Source organism: Rhipicephalus sanguineus, chromosome 1, assembly GCF_013339695.2.
Source record: "Rhipicephalus sanguineus isolate Rsan-2018 chromosome 1, BIME_Rsan_1.4, whole genome shotgun sequence".
Classification (NCBI taxonomy): domain Eukaryota; kingdom Metazoa; phylum Arthropoda; class Arachnida; order Ixodida; family Ixodidae; genus Rhipicephalus; species Rhipicephalus sanguineus.
This window is the reverse complement of record NC_051176.1, coordinates 212,803,209-212,831,087: the sequence shown is the minus strand read 5'-3', so window position 1 is coordinate 212,831,087 and position 27,879 is coordinate 212,803,209. Positions and strand designations below refer to the sequence as shown.

At 42.8% G+C, this 27,879-nt stretch overlaps 3 protein-coding genes across 4 annotated transcripts in view; 1 reads left to right on the top strand and 2 right to left on the bottom strand.

Annotated features, from left to right (window-relative positions):
* Nucleotides 1-10,021, bottom strand: part of LOC119407013 (geranylgeranyl transferase type-2 subunit alpha) — a 44,172-nt gene extending 34,151 nt beyond the window's left edge. Inside the window, exons 1-5 of the mRNA XM_037673838.2 lie at nt 9,485-10,021; nt 6,582-6,692; nt 6,385-6,509; nt 1,010-1,194; nt 439-633 (exon numbers count right to left, since the gene is read on the bottom strand). Coding sequence (XP_037529766.1) covers nt 439-633; nt 1,010-1,194; nt 6,385-6,509; nt 6,582-6,692; nt 9,485-9,487 — 619 coding nt within the window. The 5' untranslated portion in view covers nt 9,488-10,021. The remainder of the gene's footprint in view (nt 1-438; nt 634-1,009; nt 1,195-6,384; nt 6,510-6,581; nt 6,693-9,484) is intronic.
* LOC119407071 (uncharacterized protein C18orf19 homolog B) overlaps nt 1-27,879 on the bottom strand; it is a 579,856-nt gene that overhangs the window by 423,673 nt on the left and 128,304 nt on the right. The window lies entirely within an intron of this gene.
* LOC119407002 (inactive peptidyl-prolyl cis-trans isomerase FKBP6) overlaps nt 1-27,879 on the top strand; it is a 208,166-nt gene that overhangs the window by 145,697 nt on the left and 34,590 nt on the right. The window contains exons 1-2 of one of the 2 annotated variants that reach the window (XM_037673828.2): nt 23,912-23,976; nt 24,513-24,596. In XM_037673828.2, coding sequence (XP_037529756.1) covers nt 24,523-24,596 — 74 coding nt within the window. In that variant the 5' untranslated portion in view covers nt 23,912-23,976; nt 24,513-24,522. Of the gene's footprint in view, nt 1-23,911; nt 23,977-24,512; nt 24,597-27,879 lie in introns of those variants that run through there. The other variant, XM_049419242.1, reaches the window with a different exon arrangement.

The following is a 27,879-nucleotide window of genomic DNA, read 5'->3' as shown; positions in this document are numbered from 1 at the left end:
GACTGCATAAAGAATTGAAGCCAAAAATTATTTTATAAAAAGGCAGCTAGTTTCAGCAGACTGGATAAAATAATCATGCAACCACTTGCAAGAAAAGCTTGACAGCTGAAGCCTATTTAAATGTGCAATAGGAAATATCAAAAATTCTGAGAGTAAGCTTTTCCATGCATCTAATTTGCCCAAACCAAGGTGGCCACATCCCCACACGAAGCTCTGTCAAAGCCCAGACATGCATTTTAAGGTTTGAACAATACAATAAATGGAGAAAAGCAGGAATGATGTCGCCAACCCACATATTACTATTGTATACTGAGGCATGTCATTTTGATTAGCTCAAACAGAGTGTGTGGAGCAGCACACTTGCAGAGTTTGCATATCAATAATTCCTAAATTATGGCAAAATTTTGCACTAAACCCAGAAAAACTCTGAGCACTTACCTTCCAAAAGGACTTTCTCCTCAACTGTCCCCTCCCTCGGACCAGGATGAACACTTGGTAATAATGAACTCCTGTAGTGCCAAGCTGAGTAGTTAGAAAAATTTGCCGCGATTCGGTCCATGGTAAATGCCAGCTCCATTTCAGCAGTCACCTTAGTATGTGTACACACAAACCGCCGATAATCCCAGCAGTGAACTGCACACAGATATGAACACACGACAATATTTTTTCTAATGCCACCATTAGAAATCACAGCTGATAAGAAGTTTTAAAATGTTGCAAAAAAAAATGTTAGCAGAAATAGAAAAAAAAAACATAAAAGAGCTAGGCACATTTTTTTTATAGCCTCAGTCAAACAAAATATGTAACAGCACTAAGTCAGTTAGTGGCAATGCAAATCTGTCACATGTGACATATTTTAATAGCAGATAGAGCTATCTGGCATTATGGTACTTTTGAAGGACACCATTAGCAGCACAATAAACACTAATAATTTTGGATAGTGCACACTGTGGTAGCAGTCACTATCTGCTGCATCCACATCAGCACTTCACAAGCTCATTCAACTTACAGTTTCGCTCATCTTGGTCAAGGAAAAGGTTACACAAGCGTAGCTCTTTGACCCAATCCATGTCTGGGAAATTTTGCATGGCCCAGGCTCGATGACTCCAAGCTCCATATGACTTTGGGTTTTTCTGTAAGGCTGCTTCAGTCAGAAGCAATTCTCCCGCACCATCTTCAACTGTCTTTTTCAAGCTACAAAAAAGAAAAAAAAAGAAACAATCAACACCAAGTGTTCAAAGGTCTCGCACTCTGAATGACATGCAAAGAAAATTAGGATTTTCATTTATGACCTCTTTGCAAAATGGAACAATCGGATCTCAAACAACAGAGCACAGCAGCAACCCAGGTGGGCAATAACAGGAGTGGTAAAGCAATAATGGTACCCTTGAAGAGTTGAAAAGATTTGCCTCAAATCTAGGCCAGAAACATTAACGAATTGCAGTAAAACTGATAGCTGGGTAAGTTGGTATGAATTCATGATTAAAAATTTTTGTAGCGTGCACAAAAGACGGGGACACACGGACGAGGACACACAAAAAATAAATTAGTTGTGACTAAGCACTCGTTTGTACCTTCCTTCTGTGTGTCCCCGTCTTTTGTGCACACTACAAAAATGTTTAAGAAACATTAAGTTCCAACTTGAAAACCTATGATAAACACTCCAAATGCCAATTATTTTTTTTTGCTTGAAACTTATTTTTAGAGCTGTGTGAATAGCAAAATTTTGGGTGCGAAGAAAATTCAAATATTGAAGTGTGAGTGCGAATGGAATCAAATATTTCTCGAATATTTCTAGAATATTTTTCGAATACTTCGAAGCGAAATTGCAGAAAAAAAGTTAGAGAGGATTCCTAAGCATATTCTTATGCGATAGCAACATGAAAGTGTTTCTTTTCACTAGGTTGATGAAGCACTGGCGGGGTGGTGTTTCATAGTTGTCTTATCAAGAATGAGGCAATGTAGAGGCCGAATTCTATTTATGCACATGATTTGGTACAACCAAACTGTTGCCGACAACACTTTACACGTGATAGGCAAAGATGCCATTTCCTCAGCCTCTCCTCCTGTTTCAACTTCTGTGGAAGCCCCACTGATGTGGCAGACAAGGGTGTGCTCCCTTCAAGTCCGGAGTTCCAAATCTGCCTCGTAGACGTCGATATATAAGAACATCTGAAATTTTGTGCTAAAAAGCTTCAGCTTCCAATTTTTCTGACTTCCTGCCCAAATTTCAGGTCCAAAACAGCATTAATTGAGCCCCCACCTCTGCCACATCTTTCATCTCCATGTTGGAACCAGCGTTTTCTTGAGTTCGTACATTTGCGACCATAGCAGAGCTTGAAAGGCAGCTTTGCCGCAGTACCGAGGTGTAATGAGGTGAAGCATACAGAAAATCTAGGGACCACTTCCAATTGGACGTTAACTGTGTCTTGGCAAAGTTCGACCGTAACGGAGCTTGAAAGGCAGCTTTGCCGTAATACCGGGGTATAATGATGTGAAGCGTAGTGAAAATTTAGGGACCACTTCCAGTCGGACGCTGACTGTCTCTTGGCAAAATTCGACCGTAACGGAGCTTGAAAAGCAGCTTTGCCGCAATACAAGAGTGTAATGAGGTGAACCATATTGAAAATCTGAAGGGGTCACTTTCAATCGGACGCTGACTGCATTTGTTTTTGGGAAGTTCGAATAGTAAAATTCCAGTGCGAATCGAATCGAATAGCAAACACTATTCGAAAAATATTCGAAATTTCGAATATTTGCACACCCCTACTTATTTTACTTTATATATTTATCACTTATTCACCACTATCTGAAATAGACAGCCAAAGAACAAGCTAAAACATCAAATTTTTAGCAAATTTGACTGACGTTTTAAAGTACTGGCACAAAATTGTGATGGTGAGATAAATTGTCTGACTGATTAGTGTGGACACATACACACATCATCTACACGATATTGAATGGCATATACAGCCTATATTAAAATCAATTCTAATATGTTTGCCATGCAAGTGAGTGCAAAATTCAGAACATCATAAAATCACGATAATTTGTTTGAATGTAAACAAACAACGACCATTTATGTCACGAGTCTCTGGAATTGTGACACAGGCTCAGTCCTCTCTGGATGAAAAAGACAGCACATGGCATGTGTTGCCACATGCAGCACGAACATCACAGTTTTGTGTGGTCACATGGCCAGCTGAGTTTACCTTCAAACCACCCTGAAGCTGCCTTGCTCATTGCTCCGTGAAACCAAAACTGAAACTGGGTGCCATAAAAATGGCTCCAAATAATTAATCATTGCTCTCTGACACAAACAAGATTTCCAGCCATAATAAATGGGTCATTTGGCACTATTTGCAACAAAAAGAACAAGATACAAAATTTTTGTGTCGGTACCTTTTAGTTGTGAACTTCACATCTCAACCAAGAAAAATATTTCAGCTATGTGAACAATACTGACCATGTCACAGGTGGTGTCATAAGTAATAAACACAGGCCATTTCAGATGTTTGTGTCTTGTAAATTACTACTCTCAAAAAAAAAAAAAAAAAAGAAAAGAAAATCAGGATTGTCAAAATAACTAAATGTTGATGCCAAAAGCAGGTATCGAAACAGTGACCAACCCTGCCTCTTTATAAGACTACTTGAAGGCACAAGCCATCATCTTTTTCTTCTCAGCCGATTGCAATGATCCACCCCCCCCCCCCCCCCAAAAAAAAAACTGTGCACCTAACGTGCTTTTTGCACTGCCTTTGGGACTGGCCCACCAACGACGTCAAATGATGACATCATCACTCGTTCGGAGATGGTCCCATGGGTTTTACAGCAAAAGCCGTTATGAGATCACAAAAACAGCCGATTTTGGTGAGATAGTTGTCTGCCACCACTGGTGTCCGTAACCACTACCGTGCACAATGAGAAAAATATATCCAGGATCGAGCAGAATTTGAAACCAGGCCCTCAGTGTGACAGTTGGGTATTCCACCACAGAGCAATGCCAATGCTTACAACTCCCTTGCAAACAGACCCTATACAGACATCATGTCAGGCAAGGAATCATGTTAACAGATGCAATATAGCATGGCAGAAGAGTAAAAGAACACCAGGCATCACGCAATGTGAATTGCATACTGAGCGGGTGGTTCAACTCCTTAAGTGCCAATTAAATTACAAAAAATTGTTCGAAAATTGCCACATTTTTTTATGACGTGAAATGCTTCAGTAACAAGTTGAAAACAGAAAAATGCTTGCACAAACATTTTACGACAGAAAAAAAATGCTTTATTTGTCATATTTCGCACCGCCATGTAATACTCAGGCCCGTAGCCAGGAATATTTTTCAGAGGTGGGGGGGGGGGGGGGGCATTTGCTGAACGCCTTGAAGAACACCCATTTTCTTTGTTTATTTGTGGTAAAACAGCCCCCTTCATCGGAATTGTGGGGGGGGGGGGGGTGCCCGGGCCCCTAGATCGCCCCTGGCTGCGGGCCTGGTAATACCCCATACCTGGGGCACTTGATGTGTATTCCGAAAGAAATTTCTACAACTCCGTAAAGTAAGGGTTCCATTTGACTTCCTGTGTAAAAAATGTACTATTCCTCGATAGTACAATACAGACTAGATAAGGCTAGGATCCTTGTGGTAACGTTCAAAGCACGGCACTGCACCATGCTCGTTTATAATGCATGGGAAACGCAAGGCGTGCATTTCGCCATTTAGTGTGCAGACTCTCATTTAATAAAAGTGCCAATCACGGAACCCGTGCTGCCATCTATGTTTTAAATAGGAAAACACCATTTGATGAGCTGGGCGCGTCAAAACCATCTTGAAACCTTGCGGAAGAGCTATGACAAGAACAAGTCGTCATAAGCAAAAAAGTGACGTTTGCTCCTGACAAGCTCAGGTTGTCATAAGCGCTTAAGAAGTTAAAGCTTCCCACCAGTTACAAAGGGCTCGGCCATAATTCTTCATCATCATCAGTCACAGCATCAACAAAGTGCACATAATGGCTTACAGACGCATACAGGGTACCTTGCTTCTCCGCAGAATTATGAGTAATGGCATAGTGGGTACTTCCCCACTTCACAAAATTATTATTTATGGCGTAGTGGGTAACTTGCAACCGTACTTGCAGTAGTCACCCCAAGAGCGTTTACAACGGGCTCTAGAAAGGCCGCTCGTCCAGCTTTCTCTGTGACTGTGCCGAGTGTTCCACGCAGGCCTGGCGTATTTTGGGCAGAGCCTCGTGAGACCTTAGGAAACCTTTGCGAGCCCTTATAGTCTCGCGGCAGGAGTGCGAACATAGCCACATAACGCTTTCGGCTTTAAAAAATCAATTCCCAACTTTCAAGCGCCACTGCAAAAAACCATTTCTGGTTGAGGGTGAAACACAAGCACATGTTGCAAGTTTTGCAAATGACATTTGTTTTGTGGTGAAGTTTCTTGTCCTCATAGCACTTCTTGTATCTTCTCTGCCTCCCCAATCTGTAGGGTTTGTGTTGAATGTACACAGCGGTGTTAAAGGGAACATCCAAGCGTGTAGCGGCAGCTCGGCGCCACCACCGGCCGGCGGCTGCAACGAGTTTTGCGCAGGCGCAGTACACGCTGTGAGTCGTGCTCTTTGTTCGTCTGCTGCCGTCTGCTTCCACGATTCGAATCATCGCGAAGCGAACCGGTGACGCTAAAAGAGGAACCTTAGTTCACGCAACGAAAGAGCACCGGACACAGTGCTCACTGCGCCGGCGCGAAACTTGTTGCAGCCGTCGGCCGGCGGTGGCCCCGAGTTCAGGTGCTCTGACATGCCATTTGCAACGCGTGTAAAAATTATGGAGCTGCTAACACTGGCAATGTTCATGCAGGATCACTCGTGAGGAGCATTGCTTCACTATGTAGCATCTATCTGAAGTGAAGGCTGGGCTTTCTTGGGATAACATCACTCTTTGATCGGCTAATAGCAGCATATCTTGACAATATGCTGTAGAGACACTGCTAACAAAAGGTATAATACTGCAAACATCCTTACTACATCTCAAGTGAAATAAAAGATCAGTCACCTGTCATGTGGTTGAAAACAAAACTTGCCACCTAACAGCCGACAATGGTCCCAGTCTTGTTCTGAAAGGCTCCATCGTTCTAACTAAAATCCGATTATTTGATATCATTACAGAGTCATAGCTGCTAGAAATATCAAAATCACCTGAAGTTGCAACAGAATCGTGATCAAGACCCCGTTTGCAAGACAGTCCTGCCCATCTTAATAAACTACACACAAAATTAAGCATCAGTGCTTACAAAATGCACTTTTGAAATTTTTAATGGCGTCTTTAATTTACAAATGACCCATGTTGAATACGGGCAGTAAGGAAAGAGCTAACACTTGCCTTTTATTGAAGTGTATTATGAACACTTCCCTGCGGATGTTCCACATTGTAGTGTAGTCGGGGTTACTCTGAAGGATTTGTGCCGTGATATTCAGCAGTTCATCATCAAGTTCCTGATTCTGTCGCTGCACAAGGCATGAACAATTTGAACCACAGAGTGAGCCTCTGGAGTTGCAAATAATGATTCACATGCTTACTTTTTCCATTACTCGCTGTGTTGCAGCTTTGTAGATTTTCAGCTTTTTCTCCCTCTCCTTTCTTTTTTCCTCTTCTTGCTCAGCAGTGGTCTTAACCTTCACACGTCCATGCTTGAGAAAAAAAAATCAGAAAAAGTCTTGTGCAACCACCACATACTTTTATTAAAGGGGTCATGAAGCACCCCTTCGGCTAGTTGAAAAAACACATCCTGTGGAAAGCTGACACGGCTATGAACTGCTCAGCCAAATATTGCAGTCGTGCGCGCCGCGTAAAGGCTGCAAGCAGAGCGCAAAGTTGCTGTTTTCTCAGGTGCCCTTTTTGCAAACAGAGGCCGGTTCTCACTCTCATCGATGGGCGGAGCGCCTGCATCCTCATTGGCCGATAGCCGACCAATGAAGCGACCAAATCCATCAAGAGCGGCGTTCAGATCAGATGCGCTTCTTGCCATGGGGTGCCGCCCCTTGTCGGTGCCGCACTCCCAGTCTGCTAACTTTACACGGTAGCCACACTCGCACACATGAATCACAGCGGGATCGCATTTCACAACACGCGCTGACGTAACTTCTTTCCCCCGTGCCATCCCTCCCTGTGTAGCTTCCAGTGCGCTCGTTGGGACGAAAAAAGAGAGAAAGCGCTGAAAGCGTGCGCCAAACCCCTGTAACTTTGCTCGTTTTTGATGGATTCGAGAAATTTTTGCGGCAATCGATTCGGGAGGCAGTAAACTCCAATACTGAGGTCATTAGATCGTTACTTGGAAAAGTGGTTCATGACCCCTTTAACAGAAAACATTTTCTCAAATGGCAATTCCTTTCTTCAAGCTGTTACAACGGATAACATAACCAACCAGCAGTCATTCTACTGTATTGTGCAACACTCAAGCATATAAAATGCAGCAGCTTCACATTAGTGCAATCACTCCTTATTAACCATACTTGTCTTACAAGGTACAATAGAGTCTGAATAAACAAAATCTGGCGGGGAAATCACATAGGAGCTTAACAGTCAGTAAACACACACACACATCATTAATTTCGTTCCTCAGCTGAATAGAAGGGGTCAATGGTTTGTAGTCCACGTAAACTACTGCCATTTATTCTACAGATGCATGCTGTAACACGACATGAGGTGTACTTCCCCATACCTCACAGTTATACTGGTCCAACACAGTTGTTTCTACCAGTTTCCCCTTTCTGCATCAGTGTGTGCCTTTTCTTCTTCTTCTGATGTAATAAGTGTAAAATGTTAATTGGAAAGTTCTTGACTCACTTTAATAACTGCCTTTAGAGGGCTAGAAGTGATTTTTGTTAGCAATGTCATTGATGGAAGCGACATTTTGCTTTTTGGAGCAGATTCTGGAGCAGAAAAAATGCTCATTTGGAGCAGCTATCGGTGTTTTCAGAGCAGATCGCAAAATATTCGAACCACTTTTGGAGTATAAAGCACCATTAATGCGTTCCATAAATATCAATATTTGGTATTAAACATTGCACATACAATAACAAATAATTACGTAGATGGATGGTCATTGAATACTAAGTAAGATGAGCTATATAGTTAAAATACCAGTGTTTGCGGCAGAAGCGATATAACAGCGATAAACTTGAGCACCAAATTATAAAAGTACCAAATCACATATAACTGCTGCCAAAGCAGCAGTTTACAATCGGTACAAGATCAAAGCAATCTATTATTTTCAGATTTCACCAAAATAGCCTGCATTGAAATTTAAAAAAAAAAAGCGGAATGAGCTATACACTTCGAATGCCAGTCCTTGTGGCATAAATGAGGCTTATCTGATAAAGCAATAAATGCAATCAGCCACACATGATAGTTGTCAACGCAGCAGTTAGTAATCACTATGATATCGAACTAATCTGACACACTTGTAAGGTACAAACATAAAGCTAAATCAGATATATATCGTGCCAGAGTACTTGTGGCATTGTCAATATGATAGAATGCAGCTAGTATACAACCAGCATACTATCATACTAGGATGATAGTATACAGCTTGTTTTTGGTTTCGTTTAGGCTCGCTGGATGGTCACGTGGTTAAAGTTCGTTGTTTTCAGTTTCCCAGCACCATTTTGGAGCAGGTTCGGAGAAGTTCCCAACAAAAATTACAGTTTGGAGCAGCATTTCTCTTTTGGAGCAGTTTGGAGCAATTGGAGCAGCACTTCCATCACTGCAATGTGTACAGTTATGTGAATGGAAATGCTATAAGTGGCTTTCCATCCAGCTAGAATGATAGCAGGCAGCACTGAGCTTCATTTAGATGTAATAGCAAATGGTGTTTCGTCTAGTAGAAACTACATGGTCAGTCGCAAACATTACTTATGTTTTGTCTCTACTGTGTCAACTGCCTGCCAAATCTGACAAGTCAATACGTACACCATGACACAGGGTGGCGAGGCCGCGCAAGTAACCTATTCTCACTTCCCGCTGGTGTACAGGAGCAGCGTACATATGTAACGTGACAAGCGATGTCAGGAGAAGGCGACGAAGAAGAGCGTGCAATAGAACAAAAAGTGTGGCGTATGAGCCACGGCACAACTCCCACATCTAGCGTCACATATATTACGGTAAGGTGCAATTAAAGTGGCAGAGGTGAACCTGGCACAGAACGTTCCAGCCAACGACGAACTCACGGTTCTAGCACGCAGTGATGAGTTTTCAAGCTGAGTTAAACACCACATGACAGACTACCAAATTTGGGCACTTTGTTACAATAACCAACCAGCATTTAATATTGTAACACATCTGAACGATCGTAAAGCAACACAAGCACTTCGACAGCAGGTGGGAGGAGAACGGCAGCCGTGCCCACTGTCACTGTGGTGAAGACACGACCACCACTTGTATGTGCACGACCCTCTCCGCGGTGACAAGCAGAATTACTTACCATGTTTATTTACCGGAATGTCGTATATTGCTCGGGGAACTTAAACGAACATACGGCTAGCGAGACTCTGTTCACAACTGCAGCCAGTCGGACGTCAAACGCGCACCTTCGCGTGAACAGTCGCACGTATCTCGATTTTGGCCGCCGATGGATCGCACTTGCGAATGCAGCAGAAGCGGCAGACAATACAGAATCAATTAAGGAATGCACTGACACACATTAGATGGAACAGAATGCACAAAGCTGGACGAGGACGGTAAAGCACACACATTGAAAGCACCACGGTCCCCCAGTCATGCTCGCCAGTTGGCATGCAGTTGGGTAGTTTCAGCGTTTCAGCCGGCCGCCACCGCTAACGATACCCTCCGTCCACAGTTTCTCTTTACACTTGTTCAGTGATAACAGTCTAAACATTTATGAGAATTAAAGCACAAAGCAATGAGGATCCATTTTAAATAACTTATTGTTAATGTTTATGCCACTACTCGTTGATTCCGATGCAGTGCAATTCCGATTCCTACAAGATTTTTGAGGCTAATACAGGTCGAAGTGGGCGCAGATGCTGAGAGGAGCGTGAAGCTTTTGCGGTGAACAGCCGCTAGGGGCGCTTACGAGGGCTGTCACGAATTACTTTGTATATTTTTTGTGTATTACTTTCTACTGTGGTTTTTTTTTTTCTGCCACCACGTGGCTGAGGTCCGCGCTTAGACTGAGCGGACTGAGCACGTGCACGCACAGTGCCTTGAAGTGTAGCGTGTTCATTGATTTTGTGGTTCCTTTTGACTTAGGGTAGTGTATTTAGTACGCCGTGATTATTTGTGACAGTTTTATAATACGTGGGTATCAGTGAACAGATCTAGCGATGGTCAAAAAGACCGTAAAATGTTCAGGGTGCGGGGTAGGTTGGAAGATGGAAGTTTGTGCGGACGAGAAGGCAGAAGCTGACGCCAAGTGCAGACAATGCGAATTCGAGGAGAAAATGGAGAACATGATGGCTGTCCAGAGTGGGCTCATGGCGAAAATCGCAGAGCTGGAGAATGCATTGGCGACAGAGAGAGAAAAGACGAAGGCCATGGGAGAAAGGCTCCGGTCAGCCGAGGAGGGCCTATCGAAGGTATTCAAAGGGAACAAAGAAGACGCAGGTGACGGTGGAAGGATTAGGGCGATGACCCCCCGTGCGGGAGGGGCGAAGGGAACAGCAGGCGTGGCAAATGCAGGTGCGGTGGTCACAGGGCCCACCTTCCGAGAAGTAGTTTTGAGGGAGGGAGGGAACAAAGCCGCAGCCGTGACTCACGCTAGTCACCCAGACAGCAGCCAGATGCAAGATACAGAAGGAATGTCTGAGCGGGTCATTATTGCCGGTGACTCAAATTTAGCCCGATGCGCAGAGGCAATCAAAGAAAGGGTGAAAGGAGATAAGAGAGTCTCGATAGGGACATTCCCAGGACATAGGCTGGGGACAGTCATGAGGCAAGCGAGTGAAGAACTCGCAGCTAAAGCTCACAGACGTAACCTCGTGGTAATTGCGGCAGGGCTAAATGACGTGTTGAATGAAAAATCGTCAGGATTAGCGACGACCTTGGTGAAAGGGGTCGATAACATTCGCACCGTGTCCCCCCAGGTGCAAATTGTAGTATGCACAATACCGGAAGTACCAGTGCGCAATATCAACTTGCAAAGAGCGGTTGTCGACGCAAACAAAGAGGTATGGCGAATTAGTCGAGAGAAGGGTTTCGAGGTAGTGGATATAAACAGGGAGGTGCACAGGTGGGGCGGTTTCCAAAGAGACAGAATTCACTTCGATAAGAGGCTTGGTCATGAGGTGGGCTGGCGGCTGGCAGGACGCGCAGTAGCTTTTTTGGGGGGCACGCGGGCCCTTCAGAGTCCGGGGTAGCTAGTAACAGGGAAAACAACCAGGACTCTTTGACAGGTAGTATTGGGAAAAACCAGAAAAAAGGTAAAAGAAAAAGGGATAAGGCGCGTGTTGCAATTAGTTACATAAACATGCAGGGTGGCAGAAAAAAGGCAAAATGGTTAGAGATTGAGGAGCAGTTAAACAAAGAACAGATAGGCGTTTATGCGGTTACAGAAACACACCTTAGAGACTTGGAAGAGCCACCACATATTGAAAATTATGTTTGGGAAGGGTGCAACAGGATCATATCAGAAAGGAAAGGTGGGGGTGTAGGAATGCTAATTCACCGCGGCGCCAAATGGGTTAGAGTGAAACAGACGTGTTCAGAGCACCTCTGGGTTTTGGGCACAGTAGGTGGAAAGAAAACGTGGCTAGGGGTTGCCTACTTGTGGACCGGAAATAACTGCAGAGAAAAGAATCAGGAGATAGTGGATTGCATGAGTGAGGATATTAAGGAATTTGGTAATGGGGCCGAAATCATCCTTCTAGGGGACATGAATGCCCACATACACGACCTTGACGGATATTCAGACACCAATGGGAAGTTATTACTAGATCTCTGCGAGCAACATAGTCTGGAGATAGTTAACACGGGGCCTAAATGTGACGGCCAGATCACGTGGGAAGTCGGAAACAAACAGTCAAGTATTGATTATTGTCTCATGTCTGAAGGAATTTATCACAAACTGAGAGAAATGAGAATAGACGAGGAAGGGATTAAAAGCTTGGGTAGTGATCATAAACGAATAACATTACAAATGGGATATAAAACTGGAAATGAGAGCATAGAATCAAAGTCTGGCACCTCGTATTTAAATGACAAACAAATAATAAATATAGCCACAAGAGTCGAGGAAGAAGTAGGCAAAATACCAGGCAAGGACTGGGAGTACAGTGAGCTATTAGATCTAATGACGAAAGAGATAGGGAGAGAGAAGAAAACTATTTGCTGGAAAGGAAAGAGGAAGCCAAAAAGTTGGTGGAACAAGGAAATCCGGGAAGCGATCGAGAAGCGGCGTGAAGCATCACGGAATCATAGAAGGGCAAAAAAGGACAAGCGACCGCTGGACGAAGTCAACGAAATATGGGAAATATATCTAGAGAAAAAATACATTGTGCAGAAATTGGTCGAGGCAAAAATTAAAGGCGAAAGTGAACGCTGGGTGACAGAGATTCACGAAAAAAAGGAGGCCGCACCTAGGATATTTTGGAGCCACATAAAGGCGCTAGGTAGGAAGTCTGTCACAACGCAACAACATATTCTCGATGAAGGAGGAAATCAATTGGAAGGGTACGAAGCGCTAGGTTACATTCGAAAGGTAACAGCCGATTCGTTTAAAAAGAGCGTCCAGGGGATTTCCCCGGTGAGTAAAAGTGTGGCGGAGAGAGCAACCGAGGAAGAGCTAGTGCTGGAGAATTTCAATTGGAAAAAGGCTGAAGGAAAAATTCCAAAGCGCACTGCCGCGGGTTTAGATGGTATTCCCGTTAGCCTCATTAACGAACTAGGAAATAGCACTAAAGAAGCACTGCTGAAAGCTGTACAAAAATGCTTAAAGGACAGGCAAATACCAGATAGTTGGCGAAAAGGTAGAATGAACTTAATCTATAAAGGCAAGGGAGAAAAGGATAACATTCGCTCGTATAGACCACTAACCATTACATCGGTACTATACAGGTTGGCGATGCAAGCAGTAAAAATGAAAATAGAAAAGTGGGCAGAACACAACGATATTTTGGGACAACTCCAGAATGGATTTCGAGTCGACAGGCGGTTAGACGATAACCTGTTTGTTCTCACTCAGTGTATAGAAATATCTAAAATAGAAAATAGGCCCTTGTACATGGCTTTTCTAGACATCACTGGGGCGTACGACAACGTTCATCAGGAAATTTTGTGGGATATATTGAAAGGAATTGGCATAGGCGACGACTGTATACAGCTTTTGAGGGAGATATACCGAGAAAATACAGTTTGCATAGAATGGGAAGGAATGAGTAGCAAAGAGAACGTTGAGATTAGCAAGGGGCTGAGACAGGGATGTCCTTTGTCCCCGCTGTTATTCATGCTGTACATGGTGAATATGGAAAAAGCGCTAGAAGGTAGCAACTTTGGTTTTAATCTGTCACACAAACAGGGCGGCGTGATGATTGAGCAGAAGCTTCCAGGATTATTTTATGCTGACGATATTGTCTTATTTGCTGACAGTCGAGAGGATATACAGCAGCTGGCGGATATATGCGGAAGGGAAGGGGAAGCTCTAGGACTAGGATTTAGTGTAACAAAATGTGGATTGATGGTATTCAATGACCCTTGTGATCAGGCGGTGTCAATACAGGGCCAAGAAATACCGAGAGTGAGCGAATACAAGTACCTCGGAGTATGGATAAATGAGGGTGACAGGTACATGGAGGTACAGGAAAAAGCCTCAGCAGCAAAAGGAAAGAGGAATGCTGCAATAATGAAGCACAGAGCATTGTGGGGATACAATAGGTACGAGGTGCTTCGAGGTCTGTGGAAGGGTGTAATGGTTCCGGGGCTTACTTTTGGGAACTCAGTGGTGTGCATGAGAGCAGAGGTGCAATCGGGAATGGATATAAATCAAAGGACTGTGGGACGCCTCGCGTTGGGTGCTCACGGGAAGACGACAAATGAGGCTGTAAAGGGCGATATATGGGCAGGTTTTGAGGCGAGGGAGGCTCAGAGCAAAATAAGGTTCGAAGAAAGGCTAAGGAATATGAAGGAGAGTAGATGGGCAGAGAAGGTGTTCCGTTACTTGTATAGGAAGAGCGTGGACACACAGTGGAGAAAAAGAACTAGGAGGCTCACTAGTAAATATACGGCTGGTAGTGTAAGCAGTATGTCAACAAAGAGCGTTAAGCGAAAAGTCAGAGAGGCGGAGAGGATTTACTGGATGACAGCTATGGAGAAAAAACCGGCTTTGAGTAACTACCGGAAGGGCAAAAATGAAATAAGGAGGGAGGCATTTTACGACAATTCAATGGGAAGCGCTTTACTGTTTGAAGCGAGATCGGGTTGCCTTAGAACGGGTAGTTATAAAGCGAGATTCAGTAAAGAAGAAGAACAATGCACGTGCTGCGGGGAAGATCAGGAAACGGCGGAGCATGTTCTGATTGAATGTGGAGACATCCACCCAGGTGTACGTTTGGGCACGAGCCTACATGACGCCTTGGGTTTTAGAGACAATGGAAAGCTGAACACACCCGCGATTGAAATAAGTAAGAGACGGTTAGAGTATTGGTGGCAGAAAACTAGAGAGAAAGGACAAAAATAAATAATGGGGAAAAAAAAATAGGGACATTCTGCCGTAAAGGGCACAGAACGAAGCTGAAAACTTAAGGTTTTTTTTTTGTCTTCTGGAGTAAAATAGTTTTAATTGAAGTAAAGACACTAGGCCAACGCTAAAAAAAAGGAAAGAGAGAGTAAAGGTTTTCTTTTTTTTTTTTTCGAGCCTGGTGGCACACTTGTCACCGCCCCGTTATAAAGGGGACGCTCATAGCATCCATCCATCCATCCACGAAGGTCATGAGGTGGGCTGGCGACTGGCAGGACGCGCAGTAGCTTGTTTGGGGGGCACGCGGGCCCTTCATTGTCCGCGGTAACTTGTAACAAAGAAAACAACCAGGGGGGGGGACTCTTTGACAGGAAGCATTTTGAAAAACCGGAAAAAAGGTAAAAGAAAAAGAGAGAAGGCACGTGTTGCAAATAGTTGCATAAACATGCAGGGTGGCAGAAAAAAGTTAGAAAAATGGTTAGAGATTGAGGAGCAGTTAAACAAAGAACAGATAGGCGTTTATGCGGTTACAAAAACACACCTTAGAGACATAGAAGATCCTCCACATAGTGACAATTATATTTTGGAAGGACGTGCGATAGTCATATATCAGAAAAGAAAGGTGGAGGTGTAGGTATCTAATTCACTGCGGAGCCAAATGGGATAGAGGGAAACGGATATGTGTTCAGAGCACCTCTGGGTTTTGGGCACAGTAGGTGGAAAGAAAATGTGGCTAGGGGTATTTGTGGACGGGGAATAAGTGCAGAGAAAAGAATCAGGAGATATAGTGGATTGCATAAGTACAGATATTTAAGGCATATGGGCCGAAATCGTCCTTCTAGGGGACATGAATGCCCATATAAACATGACCTTGACGGATATTCAGACGCCAATGGGAAGTTATTGCTAGATATCTGCGAGCAACATAGTCTTTAGATAGTTAACAGCTAGGGGGCCTAAACATGATGAGCAGATCACATTGGAGGTCGGAAACAAGCAATCGAGTATTGATTATTTGTCTCATGACTGAAGGAATTTATCACAAACTGAGATATAGACAAATAGGGGTTAAAAGCTTGGGTATATAGTGATCATAAACGCATAACATTACGCATATAACATTACAAATGGGATATAAAACAGGAAATAAAAGCATAGAATCAAAGTTTGGCAGCTCGTATTTAAGTGACAAACAGATAACAAATATAGCCGCAAGAGTTGAGGAAGAAGTAGGCAATTTACCAGGCAAGGACTAGGGCTATAATGAGCTGTTACATGTAATGACGAAGGAGATAGGGAAAGAGAAGAAAACTATTTGCTGGAAAGGAAAGGAGAAGCCAAAAAGTTGGTGGAACAAGGAAATCCGGGAAGTGATCAAGAAGCAATGTGTAGCATCACGGGAGCATAGACAGGCAAAAAAGGAGAAGCGGCCACAGGACAAAGTAAAAAAAATATGAGAAATATATTTAGAGAAAAATCAATTGTACAGAAACTGGTCGAGGCAAAAATTAAAGGTGAAAGTGAATGCTGGGTGACAGAGATTCACGAAAAAAAGGCCACACCTAGGGTATTTTGGAGCCACATAAAAGCACTATAGGTAGGAAGTCTGTCACAATGCAACAACATATTGTAGATGAAGGAGGAAATCAATTGGAAAGGTACAAAGTGCTATAGGTTACATCCAAAAGGTCCGATTCATTTAAAAAGATCGTCCAGGCGATTTCCCCGGTGAGTAAACTTATGCACGAAAGCGCAACCGAGGGAGAGCTAGTACTTGAGAATTTCAACTTGAAGAAGGCCAAAGGAAAAATTCCAAAGTGTACTGCCCCGGGTTTAGATGGGTTTCCCATCAGCCTCATTAACGAATTAGGACATAACACTAATAAAGCACTGTTGAAAGCCGTAGAAATATGCATGCTTACAGGACACCTAGGCAAATGCCGGACAGTTGGCAAAAAGGTAGAATGAACTTAATCTATAAAGGCAAGGGAGAAAAGGATAACATTCGCTCGTATAGACTGCTAACCATTACATCGGTACTATACAGGTTGGCAATACAGGCAAGTAAAATTAAAAATAGAAATGGGGGCAGAACATAACAATATTTTGGGAGAACTTCAGAATGGATTTCAAATTGACAGGTGGTTAGACGATAACCTATTTGTTCTTACATATCTAAAACAGAAAACAGGCCCTTGTACGTGGCTTTTCTAGACATCACTGGTGCATCTGACAATGTTACCCAGAACATTTTGTGGGAGATTTTGAAAGAAATGAGCTAGCATAGGCGACGACTGCATATATACAGCTTTTGAGGGAGATGTACCGAGAAAATACAGTTTGCATAGAATGGGAAGGAATAAGTAGCAAAGGGAATGTTGATATGAGCAAGGGGCTGAGGCAGGGATGTCCTTTGTCCCTGCGTTGTTATTCATGCTGTACATGGTGAGGATGGAAAAAGCACTAGAAGGTAGTAACATTGGCTTAATCTGTCACACAAACAGGCCAGCGTGATGATTGAGCAGAAGCTTCCAGGTTTATTTTGTGCTGACGATATTGTCTTATTGGCAGACAGTCGAGATGATATACAGCAGCTGGCGAATATATGTGGAAGGGAAGGTGAAACTCTATAGGACTAGGATTCAGTGTAACAAAATGTGTATAGATGATATTAAATGACCCGATGATCAAGCGGTGTCAATACAAGGCCAGGAAATACCGAGAGTAAGTGAATACAAGTACATCGGTGTCATGGGTAAATGAGGGTGATAGGTACATAGAGGTACAGGAAAAAGCCTCGGCAGCAAAGGAAAAGAGGAATGCTGGAATAATGAAGCACACAGCATTATAGGGATACATACAATAGGTACGAGGTGCTTCAAGGTCTGTGGAAAGACGTAATGGTTCTGATGCTTACATTTGGGAACGAAGTGGTGTGGATTAGGTCAAAGGTGCAATCACGAATGGATGTGAATCAAAGGACTGTGGGACACCTCGCGATGGGCACTCGTGGGAAGACAACAAATGAGGCTGTAAAGGGCAATATGGGATGGGCAAGTTTTGAGGTGAGGGAAGCTCAGAGGAAAATGGGGTTTGAAGAGAGGCTAAGGAATATGAAAGAGAGTAGATGGGCAGAGAAGGCATTCTGGTATCTGTATAGGAAGAGCATTGACACACAGTGGAGAAAAAGAACTAGGATGCTCACCAGTAAATATACAGCTGGCAGTGTAAGTGATATGGCAACAAAGAGTGTTAAGCGAAAAGTCAGAGAGGCGGGGAGGATTTACTGAGTGGCAGTGATGGAAAAAAAACTGGCCCTGAGTGGCTACCGACAGGGAAATAACGAAATAAGGAGGAGGAATTTTATGAAAATTCAAGGGGAAGCGCTTCACTGTTTGAAGCGAGGTCGGGTTGCCTTAGAACGCGTAGTTATAAAGCGAGATTCAGTAAAGAAGGAGAATAATGCACATGCTGTGGGGAAGATAAGGAAACGATGGAGCATGTTATGACTGAATGTGGAGATATCCACCCAGGTGTACATGTTTGGGCATGAGCCTACATGAAGCCTTGAGTTTTAGGGACAACAATAGAAAGCCGCACACGCCCGCAATAGAAATAAGTAAGAGACGCTTAGAGTATTGGTGGCAGAAAACTAGAGGGAAAGGACAAAAATAAATAGTGGGAAGAATAAGGACATTCTTCCATAAAGGGGCAGAGAACTGGGCTGTGAATTTATGTTTTTTTTTTCTATATTAAGATCGATTTAATCGATAGACAAGGCATTAGGCCAACATAAAAAGAAAAGAAAAAAGTTTTTTTTTTTGGTCGAGCCTGGTGGCACACATGTCACCGGTCCGTTATAAAGGGGACGCTCATAGCATCCATCCATCCATCCGTCAGAGCAGCCTAGGCGATATAACGCGGTAGTCATGTTACCTATGTTGTACGTCACTGCAAAACATTAAAACTTCAATGGATAGTGTGTCTGTGTGTGTTTTAAAAACCTGCCTTCCCCATGATCCAGTTTTTTTTTTTTTCACGAGGGGGGGGGTGTGTTGGAATACTAACATCTGGTGGATCTCTCTAAACAACACCTTCTTTATTGTTGCTCTAAAGTATGGTGAACGCCTACGCTTGTGCCTACATATTTCATTCTTGGAAGCTTGCCAATCGAAGTACCCTTTCCACTGTTTCACTGAGATAAAAGGCTTAGCTGGGTTGAAAAACGTTCGTCAGAAGAAAAAAAAGTGACTGAAATTCTGATAGCGTATATATTTTCTACAATCAAGCAGGCATTGATAGCCGCTATCTACCTATCGGAACCAGCGTACGTATATCTGGACTCGAACTACCACTCAAAGAAGGTGCGCACATGTTAAACTGTTTCGCGCCAAATCCTTTACACAAACTGCAGACTGGACTTGTTGAAGAAATCTGTCTGAAAATTCTCAAAAATAAGGAAAATGGGATATTTGCTCGCTGCCTTCATAATTACTTTTTTTTCTGTAGCAGCAAACATGTTGATGGCTATACGACATCAATTACGGTAGTAATTAAAAAAATTGAATAATTGTTTATTATTGGAGAGAGGTACGTGGTTGGGTCAAACGGGACAATTGAAACCCTTCCTGCGAAAAGACCATTGGTGCTTTGAGATTTCCAAAGAACGACCGCTGGTAATTTTAGCAGAGTGATAAAATTTGACCAATTTCGCTGGCGAAACCAAAACAAGAAAGAGCGCAACTGCACAACTCTGGCACAGGAGCAAGGCAGCAAACGCTGCCGATTGGCAAATCCTGACTTCCACATATATATATACATATAACTCCCTTTAAAGATACAAGTTAACTCTGTTTTGGAGATCATTATACCCTATCCGGAGAGTCGCATGGGAGGCGCGACTCTCCGTTTTTATTATTTTTCTATTATAGTTTCTATTATTTTCAAAGGTGGTGACAACAGACCCATCTCTATTCCAATAGCATTTTCTAAGGTAATTGAAAAGCTAATACACTCAAACCTCGATATAAAGAATGCGGATATAACGAATTATCGGTTATAACGAAGTAAATGAAAAATAGTCCTGTCATAAATACAGCGTTGTGAATGCATGTTTATAACGAATTTTCGGATATTACAAAGTGATTTTCGTGTCAGATGTGACTGTTATAATGAGGATATAGTGTACATAGACGAAAAGTGTCTTTTTCAACTTAGTTTTTCAATTTGGTTTCACAAAGCGGGGTTCAAATGAAACTGCTCAACTAATACAAAAATTGCAGAAATCATACTGGATGCATTATAAGAAAATATATACATTTAGAATTGTTCTTGACTTCTCAAAGTCATTTGATATAATTAACCACATTACACTAATAAAAAGCTGTGGTTTTCGGGGTAACTATGGTTTCTGGGTATCTATGGTTTTCGGGGCACTATGGTTTCTGGGGTAACTTTTTAACTCTCATGAAATCGTACTTCAAATACCAGCAGCAAAAAGTAGAAATTAATGGCTATGCCTCTAGTTTTAAAGAATTATCGTGCAGCGTGCGCCAAGGCAGTATCCTGGGTCCGCTATTTTTTAATCTTTGTGTAAACGACTTGGTGAACATCGATAATTGTGCCACTTTTATTATTTATGCAGGTGATACAAGCTTATTTTTTTTAGGACTGCAATTTGTATAAGCTTGTAGACAAAGCAAATGGTATCTTGGAGTTACTGAGATTTTAATTACAGCTGGGTTACATTGTATGTGCTATGTATGTATTGTATTTAAACAATTGTATGTTAAGATGCTTTTCTCATGTACAATTGCATTACATTTATCACGAGTGTTCTTTTATGTAACATATGATTCGTTTTTTGCTTTTTTTCTCTGTATTTTTTAGGGGAGAAGGACAATAGTATATTCTTGCAGCTCTGTGTCCATGTTGCTTTCTGTTGGTGCCAAGTTCAAGGGACTGTGAGCCTCGTCAAGCCATTTTGTGGCTTTTAGCTCACGGCCCTCATCATCTGTATTTTTCGGAGTCTGATGTTGAAATAAAAACGATTCTGATATGGAGCGCATAAACAATAATCTTTAATTATAAATCCCTCCAAAACAAAATTTGTACTATTTTGTTCCAAAAATAAGCTCGTAAACTGCTATTTGGCCCAAACGATTGGCTCAGTGGGCGCGGCCCGCAGCCGACCCTCCCTCTTGAGGGGAATCGGCTCCTCAGGACAATTTATAAATAAAGTTCATTGACTGACTGACTGACTCAGACCAGCCTGGCTGGTTTTTTAGATAGCGGGCCGGTTGCCGGTCCCTAACTAAGACAGGCCACCATTGGCTGGATTTTTTGTCATAATATCGCAATTATTTTATTTCTTGGGTACTTGTAAGCATCAGTTCGAACAGCTATGACGGTAAATATTTCTCGTCAATCACCAACACTCTTACGCTGTTAGTATAAACCACTTTTTAAGATCCCTTAAAGTGTAGCGATCATTGGAATAAAGCATGTTACTGCACGTGTATGTATATCCCACATTTTTGTGGCATATGCACTGTATACATTTTAACTTTTGTTTGTCTCTATTATGTCACTGGCCTGGTGGATTCAGATGCAAAGAGCTTTTTATGGACAACGTATGTGCGGTTCTTTTTCAGTGCAGTGCATTCAGAGCAATATATATATATATATATATATATATATATATATATATATATATATATATATATATATATATATATATATATATGTATTGCTCTGAGACAAACAAAAGTTAAAATGTATACAGTGCATATATGCCACAAAAATGTGGGATATACATACACGTGCAGTAACATGCTTTATTCCAATGATTCCATATATATATATATATATATATATCCAAAATCTTACTTTTAGTACAAGCATCATTTCAATCACGGGTATTTTTATGCCAGACTATAGTTAGTTAGCTCAGTGTTCTGCTTTGTGTACTTGTACATTAGGTTTGTTTTGCTGAAGGAAAGCAATGTTACAGTTACATTAAATGGAACTGCATGTCAAAGACATGGCATCTGTTGTTCAACATTGATTTAATCTCCTGTTGTCCCGGGGACCCCCCCTTCTCCCCGCCCCCTTGAAGGACCATTTTTTTTTTTTCGGGAAAAGGTGGCAACCTTATTGCCAAATGATGAGCTTTTTATTCCAACAAGCACTGCACAGTTTTTACAATAAATCACTTATACCGTTCATTTCTATAAGTATTTTATTACATGTATTTAAAATGCAATTGATATGATCCTCAAAAGCATGCTTGATATTGCATATATAGACTTATTATTTTTAATATGTAGCTGTTGCTCTGTGTTAAATAGGGTGAAAGTCAAGCCTTAATTTAGGCTCGATTCACCCCATAGCATCAATGCTGCGACAGTTGTATTGTCTCCTCTGATGTTGAATCCCTGTCTGCGCTCATGGGATTACTACGAGGTGAATCCAGATAACAATGAGCAGACGGTCCTGGTCACTATTCTCGATTTTCATGAAGTTTACTCTAGGTCAGGGGCATCAAACATGCAACACGCGTTCCTTTCGCTTGCAGGCCCCGTCCCACATGACTAATCTTTTTCCTGTATTTATTTTTTGTTTCTTAATAAATATGTTCATAAGCTACACAGACGTGACTGGTGTGAAGCAAATTTTTTTTCGTGAGGCACCCCGTGGTCGGTCACCAGGTGTTAGAACATAACTGTGGAACAAAAACTCAATATATTTCACAACAGGCGCCAGACTTCAGTCATTCTGGAGATCAGTGTCGATATGTTTCTTGAAACCTTATGTCAAATCCCCCATATATTATATATGGGAAGGCCTTCTTTCAAATGGCAACGTTAGCCGACATTTTGCCCAAACTGCCCATCCCCGCCCCTACCTTCTCCACCATTCCGGCCCATCGGGATGACTAAATTTGGTGACTGCGGCCCACTAACTGAGGTCAGTTTGAGATCTCTGCTCTAGGTGATGGTATAGTAACTCGTGTGAAAAGAAAAAAGAATGTTTGCCTAAAAATATACAAATTTCGGCCACCGGAAATACTTTTTCGTAAATCTCACAATTTCTGAAATTGTGCGCACTTAGCAAAAAAAAAGTACACTTTCTTGCTGATCACTATAACAAGTGAAATGCAACCTGATGAGTATTTTATAACACTTTGCTGCGGAATTCAGGACCTTCCCCAGTAGCACCAAATGTTGACACAACGTTGCCGCAACTTTGAAAAAGTTGCTTCAATGTTGTGGCAACGTTGCATGCTACTAGGGTTTGAGAAAAAAACAACTTGCAAACATAAGTTAAACTGAATAATAAAACTGGGAATAATATTGACTGTATATTTGCACTTTCTTTGGAGACAGTTCTTGTGGCTTAAGCACGTACTGTTATATTTTAAAATTGCGTTGAAACATTTGTGGTTTACCATAAACATTGAAATTTGAAAATAGTTAAAAAAAAAGGCCATTTCTTGATTAAAAAAAAATCGCTGTAGTTAAGATAATTACTTTGTTTAACATTCCACATAAAAAAAAAGAGAAGAAAAACCACTGCATTATTTAAGCACCTAGACGAAATCAGATTACGGTGATTAAAATATAAAACTACAAAGTCAGGAGATGCGAGCAGACGATCCGCGCCGCGTTGGTCTAGTGGTTATGGTGCTCGACTGCAGATCCGAAGGTCGCGGGATCGAATCCCGGCCGCGGCGACCGCATTTTCGATTGAGGCGAAAATGTTTAGAGACCCGTGTAAAAGAACCCCAGGTGGTCGAGAATTCCGGAGCCCCGTCCCTCATAATCGTATGGTAGTTTTAGGACGTAAAACCCCAACAATCATTATTAAAAATTCGGACGATTAAAGTACTGAGAACAAAAAAAAAAAATGCACCGCCAGGTGCATGCCGCTTCGATGGAGAGCTAGCTATGGTGTACATGGAGGAAGATGGTGTACAAGCGAGCTTCGCTTGCGAGTGAAAACGGTGTTCAATAAGGAACGTAGCACTGTGAGAAGCCAAAGCCGGTAATCGTCAACAAGGCCCATATCGGCCCATATCATGCAATGAAAAATTTGCAGAGACCTTATTTACATGGTGACTTGATGCGCGCTGTTGGCTATGGCAGCGCCATAGCGCGGCAGTTCACCGCAGAAGCCTCATGCGAAGGGCGTTCTGTCCTGCGGTTGTCTGCTGTCCTGCGATATTGTTTGGCTGCAGTCTGTCGCACGTGTGCCAAGCGCGCTTACTTTGGTTGACGTGCAAGGTAAGTAAATGTTAATTTAACTTAGATAGTATCCGTAACATCACTGCGTATAAAAAAACGGATACCTGTCATTTGTTTTATAACGACTTTTTCGGACATTTTTATGCCAACAAGCTTTCTTGTCGGGCGCTGAGCATGTTATTCGACATGCGTATTAGGTGCGCGCTAATTAAAATGCGCTTCTTTTATTTAATCATGTTTCTTCAAGGCTTATTTGTCGAATTAGCAAGTGCTGGAACTAGTGTCGCCTTCTTACAAGCGATAGCAGGCCAGCGTCGATTGCTTATGGGCCTCACCCTGGCTACCTAAACACGGATGACAGCAAGTGCTACATTGTGCTTCTGTTGATATGTGTGTGTTGTGCATGATATGACATGGCACCGTTAATATTTACGTAGTTTGGCTGTTACGTTATAAGATGAACTTGCGTGAACTGTCGTTAGTGATTTCTGCTTTCTACACATTGGCATGTCAATGTAAGTACACATTGGCATGTGATGCGCTATTTATCTCGTAGCGTGTGTTTTGTTATCCAGGCACTCTGTCATGGAGAAAGAGATAACAGAGGAGGTAGAGCTGGAATATGTCCGCTCCGTCTTGAAAGAGCCGTTGACATACGAGTGAGTTGTATTTTGCTTGATACTGTTGATTAACAGCACGGGAACGCGTGGCCGAACGAGCTTCAAGATTGAGCATGGCTACCAGTTCCCCTTACTAGCAACTTCGGCATCACCCAGAAGTAAGACTAGACGTCAGACTCTGCCCAGGCGGCGCTGCGAAAAACACCGCCACCGGCGCCCTCATCGCAGCCCTGGCCCTAACTGGATAGTGCAAAGAGAGCCGTCCGCAAGCGAATGTGCATAGGCCACAATAGAAACCCCTCTTTCGTTTGTGTCGAGGCGCGGTTGCCTGAAAATCAAGAACCTGGAAAGCTTCTTTCGCCAGTCCACGCTGCAGAAAAATGGGAAGCTCATCAAAGCGAACTGTGGGTACAGTGCAAAACAAGTTTCAGTTATTTCGGCATGCCGCAATATGCAAGTACAAGCAAGCATCACACGACATTGAGTTCGAGGCAAGCCCTCCGATGTCCGTTCTGTAGCGCGTAAATGCGTTAAATTTTGGTATCTACAGAATGTCAAAAGCGATTAAGTACATATATGATCAATTTAGTTAGCTATGTATCTTACGATCAGGGGCACAAAGCTCGCTTTATCAGGGACGAATGGCCCCGGTGATTTTTCGCCTTTTCATTTGCATTCTCCCTCTAGCTCTCGCTTCCTGTGCATTAAGTGCACAGGAAGTGCATCTTCGAATGTTCTGTAGACGGTTGTCTTCCATTTGTATATTCTGAATATGGGGATACATGCATGACGGCTTTCGCAGGATACAACCGCAGGCAAAACAAACCTGAAGGTGGTGATGACTAACATTTTGCGATTTACGTGTGTGACACATGTGTCAGTATTTCCTAGTTAAGGTGGCGGTCCCACTCCAGTGGCAAGCACTCGACATTTTAGTCGTTGTTTACTGGCTCACTGTGCTTGCTCTGCTCAATGGATGAATATGAGTTGCATCGCATTAGAAAGCTTACGTTCTCCGCTTTCTAACGATAGCTAGTATTGTCGCATAGTCTGGAGCGTTAGTTCATGGAAATGAAAACAGTGTGAGGGAAAAACAGCATTTTTGCTGTACAAGCCTCCGTTGTACTGCCAGTGCAGCAAAACTGTTCAACATAACGAAATGAAATTTGCAGAGCCTTTTAACGAAGCGTTATGCAAGGTTTCTATGAAGAGATATTGCCAGTAAACCAATTAAAAATTGATGCACGCTCCAATAAATATGGGCAAAATATTGAAAGTTTATGAGTAAATAACTTTTTTTCTGTTCGGTGTAGAACAACAATATTGAATGGGTTTCCAGGCTACGATGTACTTTATGTCTACGCGAAGTTGTTTTGTGTTCTGACGAACAGTTATTGAATTATTACTACTTCAATTCAGCAATTTATGCCTCTACTTGGTCAGGCATTACCGACGAAGGGACAAAACTATCCAAGCTGAAACTCCGAAATTTTCAATATTCAAGCAGCAAGCCTTTCCCTAGGTTTCTATGAAGAGAAAATTGTCGTAAGTTAATTAGAAAATTTGTAGGACAGGAGTGAATTCAGCTCATTTTTCTGCTTGCCAGGTTCGTGCAAATTTCCTTTTTTTTTTCCTTTTGTAGGCTAATTCACAACAACTATTGCACATTAGAAGGACCATGTAGTGTCTTGTAATCACCAGTGCTCACTAACTTTACGAAGCGGTGCTTGAAACAAAAGATTTTCTAGAAATAATAAATCTCGCAAACATTTTTTTGGCGGTGGCGCCATCTCTGAAAAAAAACATCAAATTGTTTCGCGTCAGTTCGGATGTTCGTCAAAAGTGGCGCGTCTAATCATTATTAAGCCGCCAAAACACGGATGGGTTATTTCTCCAGACTTCAGAGGCTAAATCTACTCGCCACGTCTTCAATGCACAATGTAACGCCATGAGGCTGCTGAAAAAGAAAGAGTGGGAAAGAGAAAAAAAGAAGGGAAGAAAGCGTGTTGCCCTGTGCATCATGAATGCATAGCCAGCAGGTTAGGCTATTGTGCCGAGGATTCCAGGAATTGCTTGGTTGCTCGCCTTTGTACTCAGGTGACTGTAGAAGTGTTTTTGAAGTACAAAAAGAACTTGACCTTGCCTCCTCATATTTTTGAGGGTCGTAGGACATTACCTGGAAGCCTGCTTTCCCCTCGCAGGGCGGTGACGATTGTTTGGCAGTGTATGTGTGTTTGACATCTCACGTGACGCCGGTTGAACGATAGGATAACAATAGACTTTTTCTGGAGACTAGTCTGCGCATGCGAAGTGGTGGTGACTTGACGCGCGCCATGTTTTTGGGGGGTCACTGGGCCAAACGTTGCACGGGCGGCGACAGGTGTGAACTGAGAGGCAGTTGCGAACTGAGGGGCACCTGGCGTCGTTTGCAAATTATCCCGAAAAATACCAGACCCATGAGATTTTTTTACCGGTGCGCAGAGGCCACGGACCCCCAGTTTCGATTTCGGTGATCTCCGCTGGAGGCGCTGTTCGGACCTGAAAAAGGCCCATTGACACTGCAAAATAGTGAGCGACCCCTGGCCAACACCCTCTAGACTAGATGAGGCCTCAATTGACGTCATCACACTACGACGGGAGTGGAGGACGCGTTCTCAGAAATGCCCATTGCTATGCGCTCGTGTACTCAACGGCGCGCTGCGAATCCATTCGTTCATGCTGTCTCCCGTTTTCCTAAAGTGCCGACAAAGCAACTCCGTCGTAGAGGGTGTTGCATCTGGCGCCCACTTTGCAAACACCTGTAAAACGTCTTCCCTGACTGCTTTTCTCCTCTAAGCGTGTTGACCCCCCCGCATTCATACGAAGGTGCAGGATCAGCACCAAGGCTTCTTCAGGAATGTCACGCCTCATTGTAAGTTTCCTCTTCCACTGAGAGAAAGGGGAAAACGAAAGAAAGGAAAGACAGGGGTTAGTGGTAAATGGGAAAAAAATATTCGTCTGCTAGTCTGTGGTTGATGCTTTCGTGTGGAAAACAAGCTTGCTCGCATATGCGCAGTAACTATTTTGCAAGCCGTCAGTTAGCGAGCCATATTTCCCCGACTGCAGCGAAAAGTGCGGATGGCTGCGTGAACTCTAGCGTTCCCAGCCGCGCGCAGCAAAACGAACGGGACGCGTCCCGACGCCTACCGAAGTTTGGAAACACGGGAATAAAGCTTGGACTGCGTGAAATAGACAACACGCGCACAATTTATGCTATTCAACTAATAACCTCTAGCAAAACTAAATTTAGCAGATAATCCTTTTGCTCACCTAGAACATGTGA